This window comes from Python bivittatus, unplaced genomic scaffold, assembly GCF_059951505.1.
Source record: "Python bivittatus isolate LINGU-HERP-01145 unplaced genomic scaffold, Pbiv_v1 ctg000350_np1212, whole genome shotgun sequence".
Classification (NCBI taxonomy): domain Eukaryota; kingdom Metazoa; phylum Chordata; class Lepidosauria; order Squamata; family Pythonidae; genus Python; species Python bivittatus.
In genome coordinates, this window is record NW_028277074.1 from 2,174,904 (window position 1) to 2,189,616 (window position 14,713).

The 14,713-nt window shown below is 45.7% G+C and overlaps 1 protein-coding gene and 1 long non-coding RNA gene across 7 annotated transcripts in view; one reads left to right on the forward strand and one right to left on the reverse strand.

The window, feature by feature from the left end:
- LOC112540426 (uncharacterized) overlaps window positions 1-8,496 on the reverse strand; it is a 61,727-nt gene extending 53,231 nt beyond the window's left edge. For both annotated transcript variants that reach the window (XR_015796743.1, XR_015796742.1), the window contains exon 1: window positions 8,360-8,496. This is a non-coding gene — a long non-coding RNA (uncharacterized LOC112540426). The remainder of the gene's footprint in view (window positions 1-8,359) is intronic.
- A 215-nt stretch (window positions 8,497-8,711) lies between these two features.
- Window positions 8,712-14,713, forward strand: part of NECTIN3 (nectin cell adhesion molecule 3) — a 73,839-nt gene continuing 67,837 nt past the window's right edge. For all 5 annotated transcript variants that reach the window (XM_088144503.1, XM_088144504.1, XM_088144505.1 and 2 more), the window contains exon 1: window positions 8,712-8,865. In XM_088144503.1, coding sequence (XP_088000629.1) covers window positions 8,712-8,865 — 154 coding nt within the window. The remainder of the gene's footprint in view (window positions 8,866-14,713) is intronic.

Consider the following 14,713-nt stretch of genomic DNA (forward strand, 5'->3'; position numbering starts at 1 on the left):
GAGTTACCAATTAGACATCAGGAAATCATCATCATCATCATCACCATCATCCAAAAGAACAGAAGTATACAAGCAGAGCCAGCATCAAGTACGTATATTGCTGTAAATTCCTTGGATATTGTATTATGTAATATCTTTACATTTAGTTCAGGCTTAATACTTTGATAGTTCTACAGGCTCCAAAATGCCTGTTGATGTATCAGTCTAGGTGACTGAATAAATAGCAGCTATTGACAGATTGTCCAACAGTTAGACTTTTAGTTATACCTACTTTTTCAGTAAATTGCAAATCTAAATGACATTATACTAGACTTACCAAAAAATGTCTTAAATCATGTTTTGATTACTTGCTTCACAATTGGTTCTATAGTGTCATGGAGAAAAATGTATTTGCAAAAACATTAGATAGCAATAACCTTATGGAAATAACATTTTAGCATTTTACAGATATATGAAGGAGCTTGATGTCAGTTTATCTCACAATTTCACAGTTTGACTCATCCTCTCATCTTACCATGAAATACTGTATCATGGCCTTAGATTGCAGCCCTATGCACTAATACTTAATAATCCTTTTGTGGTACAATGGCAGGATCACACAATATGCTTAGCTAGATTGATAGTAGAGACTGCATGTTATGTAAATCCACTTACCTAGTCAATACTGGGGTAGGAGAAGGAAGTTTTAACTGAAAACTACACCAGAGCATTTGTGACTCAAATTACTGTCCCTAATCAATCATTTGATACAAATCCAAAAATCCAGTCAAAAATGGGGCAATGTCCAAGCCTCATGTACTCAGTTTTCCAAAAAAGATGAAAGTATGAGCTTCTGAAAATTCAAGACCTCTGGTATAAGAGTTGCTGCTGAGGCCGCAATGCTACATATCACATTTTGCAACATGCATCCCACATCCACTTCTGTCTACTGGAAAATAAAGGGACCATTGAAATAATGAAGCCTTGCACCAATTCTCTCTTGACACAAAATAAAACTGGAATAAGTGCAAGGGCACTATTCCCCAAAATTGTGATCCTTGACCTGGTCATCACAAGTGCGTTCTGTCAGATCCAATAGTAAGTTGTTATGAGTGTGAGATTTGCCCCGTTCGACAGAGAAACTCTCGTGACACGCGTGGTTCACAAAGAAGGTTTACTCATGCGTAACGTAGTAGTCACACATAAAGCCAGGACTCACATTGAGTGCTACCCGGTACACACCGAGGAGCGCTCACCTTTCTTTCCCTGCAGCCAAGACCGGAGAGGAATTGATTAACGGCACCAGGAGATGGCAAGCGATGGGGAAACCGCGTGCCAGCTGGGCTACCAGGAGCCCAGATCCGAAGGCGTGATGGCGGGACCAGTCCGGGGCGAATGGCGCACGGACACAGCCAAGAGGGCGCCAGAGGACGGGTGGTCGTTCGGCGGGGGCAGGAGCCCCAACGGGTCGCCAGCATGGGGGGTCGCGACGAGTAGTGACTCGGAACCCGAGGCCCGAGAGCTTGAGGAACGATTCACCCGACTGGAGGCCAAGATCGAGCAGCGGATGGATGCTGTCCAAGTGATGTTGCAGACCATCTTTCGGCGGGGCAAGGCCCCAGGGGCAGAGTCGCAGGCGAAGAAGGAATCGGGCGATAACGGCAGCAGTGAGGATATGACCTCAAGAAACTGCACGGAGCCTAGACCAGAGGTTGCGCAGATGACTCCAGTCCCTAGCGTGAGGAAGAGGGGACCCACAACCACGGCCAGTTTGCGGGGCGCCAAGCGGGCGCTCAGCAGCGGGGCGGAGCCAGAGGGCTTGACGGGACGTGCGGTTCCCGGGAGCAGCGGCGCAGGGTCCAGGAGCCAGGAGCCGGAGGAGAGGCTGGACGGGCTGGAGGGCGACCTCCAGCAGCAGACGACAGCTGTACCGGGCATGCGGGAGGCATGGAGTGGCGGACCCAGGGCCCCAGCTGGGGCAGCCGCAGAGGGCGGCGTGGAGACCAGGCTAGCAGAAGTGGTCAGCCTGACGGGGAGCGCGAAGGGAGGTCGGCGGCCAGCAGAAGCGCCCCGATTCAGGAGCTCAAGGAGCGAGCTCTTGGGGCGCCCCAAGCCACTAACCTATCTCCCTGTGCAGGACAGGCTCCACTCAGAGATCCAGGGGGGAGCACCCAGTAGGGACGACCTGGAGGCTCTAGTGAAGTGGAGCTGGCTGGTGGAGACGGCGGGGGATGCCGGAGACCCGGGGAAGCGAGAGGCGCGAGCCCCGATACCAGCCACAGCGGACCAAAGTGAGGCGGCACCGGAGGCGAGACGCAGGAGCCGACGGCAGAGGATCGAGGTTGGAAACGCCCGGCAGACTGCAGGGACCTGCTACCGGTGTGGAGGCAAGGGGCATCGGATGGTGCAGTGCCCCTCGAGGCAGGGGGTCTTGGCGAGCTGCACAAAGGACGGGGGCCGGCGATTCCCGGCTATAAGGGACCCCGACCGATCCTGGGAGGAGACAGCAGCTAGTGGAGCGGTGTGCAGCGGAGCCGGCTGGCTCACGAGGAAGCCCGGCTCTGCGAGGAGGGGAGAGCGAGCCAGCGGGAGGCGATGGCCGGCGACGCTGAGGCGCACCCCAGAGCAGCCAACGGAGTGGCAGCGTGAGGAAGGGCGGGACAGAAGAAGCTACTCGCCCATGAGGATCAGGGTCCACCTCAAGGGGGTGAGATCAGAAGCAGAGGCGAAAGTCGATGCCTTGCTGGATTCGGGATGCACCCACTGCCTGATCCACCCGGTACTGGCATCCGCACTGGGGCTCAGCGTGAGGAGACTCAGGAAGCCCCTTGCACTCAGCCAGTTGGATGGATCGACGGCAGGGGGGGAACCGGCGCAGTATCGCACTGAGCCGGTCGGTTTGACAGTGGGGACAAGCCGGGAGGAGCTAGGCTTAGTAGTTGCCCCGGGGGCCGGCCATGCACTAGTGCTGGGGCTGGCATGGCTTACGCGCCAGAACCCGCACATCGATTGGGTGGCCAAGACGGTGCGGTTCGGCGGCACCACCGAGCAGACGGGGTCGAGCTGCGGAGGTGGCACGAGAACAGGGGGCCCCACAGAACCCGGCGAGGTGGCGGCAGCGGCGGCAATAGAGCCCGGGAAACCAACTGCACACGCGGCGAGGGCGGCGCCGAGGGGGACCGGCAGAGGAGCCGAGGCGGCAAGCGCACGAGAGAGCGTGGCAGCAGAGACGGTGCGATTCGACGGCACCACCGGGGAAGCCGGGTCGAGCCGCGGAGGCGGCGCGGGAGCTGAGGACCCCACGGAGCTAGGCGAGGTGGCGACTGCGCGACGGAGAGCCGAGGGCCGGCAAGCCGCAGCAGCGACAGCAGCGGGGCCCGGGCGACCAACCGCCCGTCAGGCGAATACGAGGACGGCGCCGAGGGCGACCAACAAACGAGAGGGGTCAGAGACCGCCGAGGTGGCGGTGGCATCAACGACGAAGGGCCCCACAGCAACGCAGGGGTCGGCTACAGCAGAGACGGTGGCAGCGGGACCCGAAGGCCCCGTGGCAAAGCAGGCGGCGATCACACTGGCATCAAGAGCGGGGGCAGGAGCGGCGCCGGGAGCCGACTGGTCCGCGCCAAGCGTGAGTGAAGCAACCGGCGATAGACTGGGACCCGGCCGTGGCCAGGGGAACCTGGAAGGTTGTAGGACACTGAGGGAGCCGCCACTCGAATTGACAGACCCAACAAGGAGGACCCAGCTGGAGGCGAAAGGCGGAGCCCAACCCCCAAGGGAGAAGCAGGGGAAGGGAGCCGAGCCGGAGCTGAGGCGGCGCTGTGCAGAGGCGAGCGAGGGAGACCCCTGGTTAGTAAACAACAAGGACTCCCTGACGAAACAAGGGACCTGCTGGGAGCACAAGGGGAGGCTCTACGTTCCAGAAGCTTGCCGGGTGGATGTGCTCCGGAGAGGGCACACCGAGGACACTACGGGACACTGTGGGTTTGTTAGGACTTTCCACCTCCTGCGTGAACAGTTCTGGTGGCCGTCTCTCCGGAGGGATACGAGGGAGTACGTGGCCAGCTGCTCGACGTGCGCAGCGGCGAAGGAAGGGAAGGAGGGGAAGGAGAACCTTCGGGGACCCATCCTATAAGTGACTTAGCCAAGGAAAGGCACACCGTTATGGCAGATGGGGGCAACACCCTAGTAGCCCAATTAAGAGGGGGACTTGTCTTCAGGGGGCGGTATGTCATGTTCGGTCTGCACTGGTCTTCGGTTAAGCTCGTAGCCAGCGAACTCCACCGGCGGCAGCTAGCGAGGGAAAGAGGAACTGAAAGTGCCGCTAATTAATGGGCCACCTGCGCCCAGCCAAACAGGAAAACCGCAGCGGAAGCTTTTAACTATAAACTGATAACGGCGCGAGCCAACAATGAACGGGGCCGCAGGCAGCGAAACAAGATCGCGCGCAGCACAGAACCCGCGGGCTTGCACGTAACGGGGAGGGACCAACCCAAGCCGGGGGGGACTGCCCATCAAGGACAATGGACCCTGACCGAACCTGCCATCATGGACAATCAAGGGGGATTATTGGGGGGGCCAATAATCCGCAGCAGCAACGTGATCGCGGGGCGGGAAAAAAGTGCGGGAAGGGGGGAATATAACAAGTGATGCAATTGTACCAAGCCAGTCCTGGCTTTGCTTGTGACTACTACGTTACGCATGAGTAAACCTTCTTTGTGAACCACACGTGTCACGAGAGTTTCTCTGTCGAACGGGGCAAATCTCACAATGAGCAGGTAAATGAATGCCTGAGTTAAGTATGTTGTGTGAATGCAGCCAATGATACTTTGATACAATGATACCTACTAGAAGGACCCTTCTAGCACTGAAGATGTTACCTAGCCAGGTAATGAAATGTCTGCCAGGAAACAACCAAGCTCAGAGAACCCCAAGGACTCCACAGTTCAACCCTGAGCTACATATATTCTCTTCTATTGATATCACAGCATGATTTTACAAAGCGACGCGCTACTCCTCCAACATTGCTCATATGATCAGTTCTTCATGCAAATATATTACTTGAACTGATGATATAGCTAATGACATAGTCCTAGCACTTTTTTTCACCCTTCACACTCCTCTCAGACCTTACCATTTAATGAGATGGTTCAAAATTGGTGCCACGTTTTCTTACTATTTTGATGTGGGAAACACACACAGACTATAATCCCTAAAAAAGCTTTGCATCATTGATCCTCCTACAGCAGACCTCACTTTCTCCAAAAAAAGGTGTGATCCAAACCCACCAAAAGTTTGGCTAGCTATGCTGTAAATAAAGATTAAAGTAATTTTGAAGACAGAACAATCATCTCTACTAACAAGTTATACCTTGTAACAGTTTTCCTAATCATTGTTTTTAATTCATAAATTTTTATGGCCTGTTTATTAGCAAATATTTTTAAAATATAGCTGGATCTTGATAAGCAGACCAGTATGTATCAGAGATAAATTTAACTCATAATTAGAATTTGTCCACTGTTTAAATTCACAACCACTGCAGAATTAAACCTGTTCATGTTGGTTTATGTACATTATACAAGTTATTTTATCAAACTTAAAATTATTTTCCCCATAGAAATATATAATAGAATATTACTTTGTGATGCTTATGTACTAGAATGCTGGGATGTGCCTAGAAATTTGCAGTTGTGGCAGCATACAAATAACAGAAAATAAGTACATTTTAAAACACATCTAAACAAATAAAGATGCATTAGAAGAATTAAAAAACAGCCTCCATACAGCTCCAGCACACAGATGAGAAATCTCTTATTAAAATACTTTCCAGAAAGCAATCTTTCTTTTTTCTCATACAAAGTAGTACATTAGGAAGAAAAGTGGGGATGTTGGCCAGAACTTGATAAGCACATTTATTCAGTGATGAAAGAACAAACATGCAATCCCAGTCAAAAATCTGAACTAGGGATAATTCCAATACATTACATTATTCCAATAACAGTCTATCAAAAGAAAGGGGATAAGGTAACTTTAGCAGCTAAGAAATTAGACTGTAAGCACTGTCACTGGATATTTAGTTATAATATGAACTTCAGGAAGGAAAAATCTTACATAAAAAAAAACTAGTAGATGCATAATATTCCAATTTACAGCTACCTCAATCTGTAATTTAGATACAGATTACTGGGAGTCTCCTTTTCACTTCACACTAGAGATTCTTCTTTTGGCTCTGCAGACTTTTGCCCTTCAAGCACAACATGTTCCAAGTAAGCAGGAGGAATTGATGCAATTTGGATTAAATTGTTTCTTTTAGGGGCTTCCCTGCCTTTGGCTGCTCACAGCATCTTTGTTTTCTCAACTCAATTTAAAGTCAAAATTTGCATGCGTAAGACGAGAAGAAAAAAAACCTTGCAGCATCAAATATACCCAGTTTCTAACATGTATAGCAACTGACCTCTAGGAAAAATAAAAGCAGGATATGAAAACAATATCTCCCCCACCCCCCATTGTTTGTCTAAACCATTAAATATTGACTATTTAAGAGTAGCTTTCTTCAACCTAGTGCCCTCCAGATGTAGTCAACTATAACACCCGGAATCTGCAAGCAACCTGGCCAAATTACAAAAAAATAAGTCCCAGTTCTGAATACATATTTGTGTATTTATCACTTGGGATGTTTACTAAGGAAGTGCTTTCCAATATGTGGTAAAATGTTTGAGGATTCAAGTTTTGAAAGAAATAGTTAAATATATATTTATTGTGCTCTTTTAAACCATATATGTAAAACCCATAGCATTAAGATACACACACACAAAATTCAGAACTTGGCCATTTTTTCTTTCAAATTTGACATTGCCATGTTAATTTAGGACAGTGAGACTAAATATATACTCTTAATTAGGAACTGTATACACTGTGATGTAATAAAACAATGCAATATATAAAACCATTTAATTTGTATCTTTCTATAGACAGAATTCTCTCTCTATACATTCGTATAGACACTCATATCCAAAGTAAGCCCATCATCAGTTGTGTTCCATGATTATTTTCTTCAAAGGTTCAGAATAAAGAGCAAACAAGTTCATTACAGTCCAGAAGATCTCTCTGGAAGGACTAAGTATTGCAGAATCAGGCTCTCAGTATGTGCCAATTTCTCAAAACCACACACAAGACATGTTCATAAACATTCTTCCATCATCTCCTCATCTCCAAACCCCACTATTTCTAAAGAGATCTGATTGGCTAAGAGGATTGGGAACATGATATGCTGCTTTTCACTCCTGCCAATTCTAATCTATTTCTACAGCGCAACAGCTCAACATCTCACGTTTTTAATGGACTGTGCAAAATGAGCTTTGTGGCTATTTTATCAGTACAAGCCAAATGTCCACAACATAAAAATGACCCCAAGAAAGGACACTTGCTGAGGATAGGTAAGCAAGGGAAAGAGCCTTCCCCCACCCGCTTGAAAATAAAGACTTTTCTAAAGTTTGCATTGTCACTGTCTCTTCGATTATTTTTTCTCCTGTCTTTCTTTTCCTATCCCCTTCTGTTGAATCGATATAAAACTACATAATTACTACCACGGAACCTGATCTATTTCACTGGCAATTAAGTTGGCAATAAAAACATATTTAATAATCCAGTAATAGGGAGCCTCATCCTAACTTTTGTCAGGCAGACTATTTCCTTCCTCTCCCCTCCAACTGTTATCCATTAACAGCCACGACGGAAAACAGTGTAAAACTCCACACTTAAAAACAATCCCCGCCAGGTTCGTGCAAAACGCCCAAGAAAAGGCGGGATGGGGGCGGGAGGGGATCCTACTGGCGTTAGCGTCGCGAACCACTCCTGGCCGCAGGCGAATATGGGAAGTCGTGTCACGGCTAGATGCTATTGATGGCGAAGAATTGCTGGGTTTGGGGTGGGAGAGTTGCTGCTGATTTGCCTCGAGACAGAGAGAAAACCTCGATCTTCATCTTCTTTCTCCTCCTTGCTGTGTGTTTGTAGTACTCTGTACATGCCTCCCTTAGCTCGTCGGAGAACACAGTTGGCCCAGCGGGAAGGGAGGAAGAGTGAGCTAGCAAAAGCGTTTGTCAGCAAGCCAAGTTTTCCAGCATCGTGAGGGATTTAACAATGCCAAGAGTAAAATGGAGAGGAAGGAAAAAAATAAGGACTGAGAAGTAACGAAAAAGCTGGAAAAGGGAAATTATGGCAAGGAATTATATTATTGTTAGAAACAAAGGACTCACAAAAACACACTACGGAGAAAGGAAAAAATGTGGATAAAGCAAAAAGCGAGAGAAAGAAAAGCAATGATTCCCCCCCCCCCCGGTTTGGGTTGCTGCAAGTGAGTAGGGGGAGGAACGGGACGTACCAATAACATTTATGGGGGAAGAAGACGACATTGTGACATCTCCAAGATGTCCAGCTTCCCAGGAGGTGCTACGTCATCCAGACTGGGGACAGTTCCTTAGGGCTGGGCCTTCAGGAAGGGAGAAGCTCCGCGCGCCGTGGCTCAGCGCGTATGGGGAAAGTCTGCCTTTCCTCCCCCCTCCTCTGGCAGGCGGGGTGGTGTGTCCCGTTCCTTTGGAGGGAGGGGCGGCGGGGGCGGTGCCTCCCCTCACAGTGACACACGGACCCGGCGCAGGGAAGAGGAGAAGGAGGCTGTAGCGGGAGCGCTTGGGAGTCGTAGCGGCGGCGGTTGGGAGCAGATCCTAGCCTCCAGCATGGCTGGGTCCATAGAGGCGGCCGCTCCGCCCGGCCGCGAGTTAGCGTCCTCTTCCCCGTCGCCCCGGCGTTGCTGCTGCTGCCGCCGCCGAGCCATGCTTGCCTTGCCCGGCTTGCTGTCGTTGGGCTTGCTCCTCTCCCGCGTCTGCTGTGGTGAGTAGTGCAGAAACTTTTTTTTTCCGGGAAGGGGGCGGAGGCGGCGGTTCGCCGGTCCAAACCAGTTTCCTCCCAGAGTCTGTCCCAACGTGGAGCTCGGAGGGGCCGCTGCCGAGAGCGGAGTGGCGGGCGGGACTTTGGGGAAACTTTTCTCTGCCGTCCGCAAGCGAAGTTTCGGTGGGAAAAGGGGGCGGCGGTGAGGCGAGAAGAAAGTGCCTCACTTCTTTCCTTAGAAGGGGCCGAAAGAAGAGCGCGCCCGCCCGCCCTCTCCCATCTTTGAACGCGTTTCATTCCTGCGTTAGTATTTCACCCACATGTAAATGCAGCAGCGGAGAGGCGGGGGGCTCGGGCGGAGCGGCCGCTGGGTGCTGCTTCTGGGTGGACCGGCGGAGAGATCGCGAATCCAGATAAGGGGGGGGGGAGAAGACTGGTGGGAAAAAGGGGTCCATGTGCGTGAGAAAGAGTTGCCTGCTCGGTATTTCCCTTCGAGTGACTCCCAACCTTAGCTATTTAAACTTGGTTAATGCGGGTTGCAGCACTTTGGAGACTAACGAGGATCTGAGCTGTTGTGATAAACATTTGTGACTGTCGCGCCATGAGCGTTTTCATAGGCGTCTCTCTCCGGCGGCGATTTGGTAGGAGCTTGCGAGAAGGTCGAAGCCTGCAATTCTTTCTCTCTGTGTTTTATGAACGTGCGTCTGTCTGCCTGCCTGCCTGCCTCTGGTTTGCGTTTCTACAAGAAGCGCGCCTCCGTGCGGGCGGGCGGGGGCGAAGTGTGTGTCCCGCTGCCTTGTTATGGTTTGTTGTCGGCGCTGTTGCTGGGAGTTAGAGCTGTAGGGATTCCACTTGTCACTTGGAGCCGCCGCCGAGACCGTTACGTCCAGCATTCTGGGAGAGCTGTGATGGGCAGGGCTGGCTGGAAGCTGCATTTGCCGTCTCCTCGCTGTCTAGGCTGATGATGGGATAGCTCTGATTGGGGAGGAAGACAGGCGGATGTCTTTCTATAGCTGGACTCCGCCCTTTTAAATACATTCCATTCCGGATTCCCTCACCTTTCTCGGGATTGGGCGGGGGACTGAAAAGCCACTAACTGATTAGGACTGTCAGATAACCAGCTTGATGTTTATTAGCAGGTGCCGAAGTGAACGCGGATGCGTATGACATTCGAGTTCTTTCAGAGTCTGTTTAGTCTTACAGTTACTTCTTAGTTTTTATCAGTAATACCAGTAGACAGATGGAAAGGCAGGTATTGGTACTTGAGAGAACTCAAAGTAAAGATAGTGAAGACCTAGCTGAACAATAAACATAAATACCATAAATCTACTTTGGAAGGATTAAAGGTGGATTTGTGTGAAGTGATTGCAGAAAACAGTATGTTAAGATTACTGAACTGGTGTAGTAGTAATACTGTCTTATCTGATCTTCTGCAAGCTTAATCAGAAGTAAATACTGCTGAGTTTGTTTCAGGCAAGCATGAATGGGATTGCAAACAATTTTCTAGTGCTCTGGAGCTGGAATATAAAGGACAAAGAATAGCTCCTAGTTGTGTGTTAGTCCTGCTCTGCCATGGAGTTGTGGTATGAAAAGGGAGATAACATCCTATTGGTAAAATGTTTTGGGTAAGCCTAAGGATTTGGAAAACTGCCTACCATAAGAGTTAAATGGATGCATCATTCTCATTCAGAAGGTGAGAAGAGTGAGCATACTGCTTTCACATCATGCCTTAACACTGTATTAATGGTTGTGAGTTGTGATCTGAAAAGCAGGCAGATTTTGAAAGGAATAAACCATCCTCTATATTATAGAAAGCTAGCCTGACTTTTCAGAGTCATTGTTTGCTTATGGCTCTTGAGTTTTCCAAGAATTAGTTTTACTAGTTAAAATAATTATACTGAAGTTTGACGGGACATGATTTAATAATGGAAAAGGCTTAAAACTGAAGGGTCAAGTTGTAATGCAACCTTAGAAAATTGTCATTGTGCACAAATTTATAATGCATTCATAAGTCTAAGAAAGCTTTTCTAGAATTTAATATATTAGTTCCCTGAAGTTGGGGGAAATTGTTATATTTGGCACAACATAAAGAAAAAAGATACTTGATTCATTATCCCTGTGTATGCTGTGCTCAAACAGTTTTTAATCCATTTCATGGCTTGTTATTTTATATAGGCAGAGATCAATGCTGGCGGAACTCACAGTGTAGTTTATGAAGTTAATGCGACCTCCACTCTGCTGGCATACCTTTAGAGGCAACAACAGAATGAATTCAGTAGAATTTAATTTAAAATACATTTGGATAAAATTTTAAACGTTGACAAGTTATATGAGTTATATTTAGCATCTTAATTTCTGTTGAGAAATAATGTGGCTTGTAGGAAAGCAGAGAATACCTTGGCATTGTGTTTGTAATGAATAGCTAATCCCACAGTTGCCATATATATACTTTCTTATTATTTTGTAGCATTCTTCAGAACATGAAATGTCTTTCAGCATTCATTACAGTTTATTAAAGTTTATTGTTAAGTATTTCAAACTTGTTTGAAGGCTATCTAGTGAGAGGGTCTATTGCCATTCCAGTATTCCTGAAATTTGCCTCAGTCTATGAAAATGTTTAATATTTTTAGTTTTTTGCTTTCTTTATTCTAGCAAGTCATAATACAAACAGTGAATTGGCAGCCAGTTCTGCTTTGTTTACAAGATTAGGCAGTGCATATTATAACTGGTACTATCAGCCATAGAATAGCCATTGATTGTGAACACACATTCTCTCTTTTATCATTGAGCTTAGTTTGAAAAAGTATGAAGCAGACAATGTATTTCTCAGATCTATTCCTCATGTTTTTTCTAGAAGAGCATCACATGAGATTGGATCAAACACTTGTTGAACTCCAAATAATACTATGCTGACTACATGTCTTTATTCAACTAAAATAAAATTACCATGCCACCAAGAGATTCAAATGAATTTTGAGGTGGATTTGCTGCAGAATTCCTCACAATGAAATTGGATATAAAATGTTTGACTTGTCTAGGCAGGGATTAATTTAGAATGTGAAAGCATTATGATATGTTTCTTTATCACCTTTAGACTTGAATGAACCTAGTATAATTTGAGTCCTTCAGGATATCATGGTATCCATAGAAGAGCTGACCTACACAGCAAAGTCGTTTCTGCTGCTGCTGAGTCCTCTGAGAGTGACAGAGTTTGAGGATCATACTTTAATGTTTATAGGATGCCTCATATTGTAGGGGCATTTAGGGACTACCAAGGATTGTGACTTAGAGGTGGATGATTGTTAGGCCTCTTATCTCCTGGATAATTCCACAGAGGAATAAAATCGGCCAAAAAGTAAGAATTTGCTGTGTTGGGATAACTGCCCATGACTTTATTCACATGCATACTTTATTAATGTATAATGTGCCAATAGTGGGTTATACACCACTATTAATACATGTCATTGTTCCTGCTCTGAAATAGTCGAGTTAAATTGCAGTTGACTCTCTATGCAAATTGAAATGCTTGACATAATCTGTGCTACGTTTCATTATGTTATAGAAAACATATTACATGTTTAATTTAGAGAAAACAAAGTAGGTAGATTAGAATTATGTGTTGTGCAAAGGTGGTGATGCAGGTTATTTGCTGAATGTGATAAGAGCAGCATATAATGAAAAGAAAGTAGGCTTGAGAATAAATGGAAAGCTATATTAAAGGCTCAACACTAAGGAGTAAACAATATGTAATGTTGCCTTACTTAGTATATGTGTGGATGCACATACAAAGGATGCTTGTTATGATATTAGAGATATATTGGTTAAGGATGTGAATGTGTGAGGACTTTTCTCTGTCGACGAGGCCACACTGACTGAAAATGTACAACAAATGTTAAAGTGTATGATGCAGTGAAGAATATAAATCTGAAAATGTACAAACACTGAGATACTTGTGCTTTACAGAGCAAATTGAGTGAATCATTGCAATTATACATAAATTGTGAAATCTAGAGCAAGTAAATGAATTTGCATACTTTGCTAGAATGTTTCCTAAAGATGGAAAAGTGATTGAGAAACCATTAAGATATGAAATCCTGGCAGAAAGTTAGTGGTTAGTAGTACATGTTCAGTTGCAAAGAATGTTTGTTGAAAAAAACTAAAAAGGCTGTGTATAAAAACTTTTGCCCACTTTGGAAGTGAGAATTAGCTGTGTCAGGAGAAGCCGAGGTGTGAGTTGAATGCAGTGGGAATAGATTACTTAAATAACCAAATTTGTGAGTTTCCCCTTCCCATTTTTAAAAAATTAATGTGTAGGGATAAAATTTGAGGCAGGAGTATTATAATAATTGTGAAATTATAATTTCAATTTAAATCCTACCCATCTATCTGCAGAGTATTCAAGGTGACTTGGAATGCCACAGTAAGCTCATAAAGGAAGATAGACAAATATCTGAAAATAAATATATGTACAACCATAAAGTTAGAAAGGGCTATCTAATCTATTGTATCAAATCCTGTGTTCAGTGCAAGGATCCAGACTAAACTGTTCCCAACAGACAATAATCCAGTTTCTACTTTAACGTATCCAGGAAAGGGCAGCTTGAGTCTTCTATAATTAGTTACACCTGCATTTACCATTAGGAAGTCTTTCCTATTATTCAATTAGAGAGTGCCTTCCTGTAATTTAAGACCATTATTCAATATTGTGCTTATGAAGATGAAAAGGAACAAATTATCTGTGACATACAGGTAATCCTCAACTTACGATCATTTGTTTAATGACCATTCAAAGTTATGACAGCTCTGACAAAAGTAACTTGCAGCTGTTCCTCACACTTATAACCATTGCAACATCCCTGTAGTCATGTGATCATAATTCAGGTGCTTGGCAGCCGACATGTATTTACATTTTCTGAGTCCTGGGATCATTTGATCACCATTTGTGACCTTCTCAGGGGGCTTCCAACAAGCAAGTCAATAGGGGAAGTCAGATTCACTTAACAACCATGGTGATTCGCTTAATGACTGTGGCAAAAGGTTGTAAAATTGGACACAACTCAACGATCACATTGCTTAGCTGTGGAAGTTCTTTCAGGTACATTTATCCTTTTCTCAAGGCCAAGTATACCAATTTCCTCATTCTCTTATAGGCTTTGCTTATGGGCTCCTGATCATCTTCATTGTGTTTCTTTGTTTCTTTGTATCTTTTTCATTTTCTTTTAATGTTTCTTTCTTCCTGAAGAAAAGTGTTGTTTTGTAGTCTGTGATTATGCAATTTGGAAGTCCATTCATGCCCAGGAAGAGGTTCCTAGTATATGTCAACAATTCCACTAAAATTGCCATTACTGAAATGTATCTGGGTCTGAAGATCAATATAGTGAAGTAATACAAATGAAGAATAAAAGCTCCAAGCTTCCAAATGTGAGTTTAGTATCAGAGGAAGGGTAGAAGTCAATTATGGAAAATAGGCAGCATGTGGAAAGAATCTTGGGATTGTGTTAAAGGTTAGGTGTAGATTGAATCTAAAGCTTTCCCTTTAAAAGGGGGCTGGACACATGGAGACAACAATTATTCAGATTAGAATTAAAGAAAAGAAACAGTACCTTCTTTACTGGAATGAACAAAATACTCTTAGATTTTGAATTAGTTGATTAGACAGCTGCTTACTTTAGACAGATTGGAACAAGAGGTTCTTAAGAGAGATTTAGAGAGATCATAAGGAACACTTGATCTGTCAGAAGTTGGTGGTCATGATCGACCCAATGATATCTAAGTCTCTTTCAAAATATCCAGAAAATTAAACAGGATAAAGCAATCTTAAATCTTAGCGGATGGAATTATTTCATTTGAA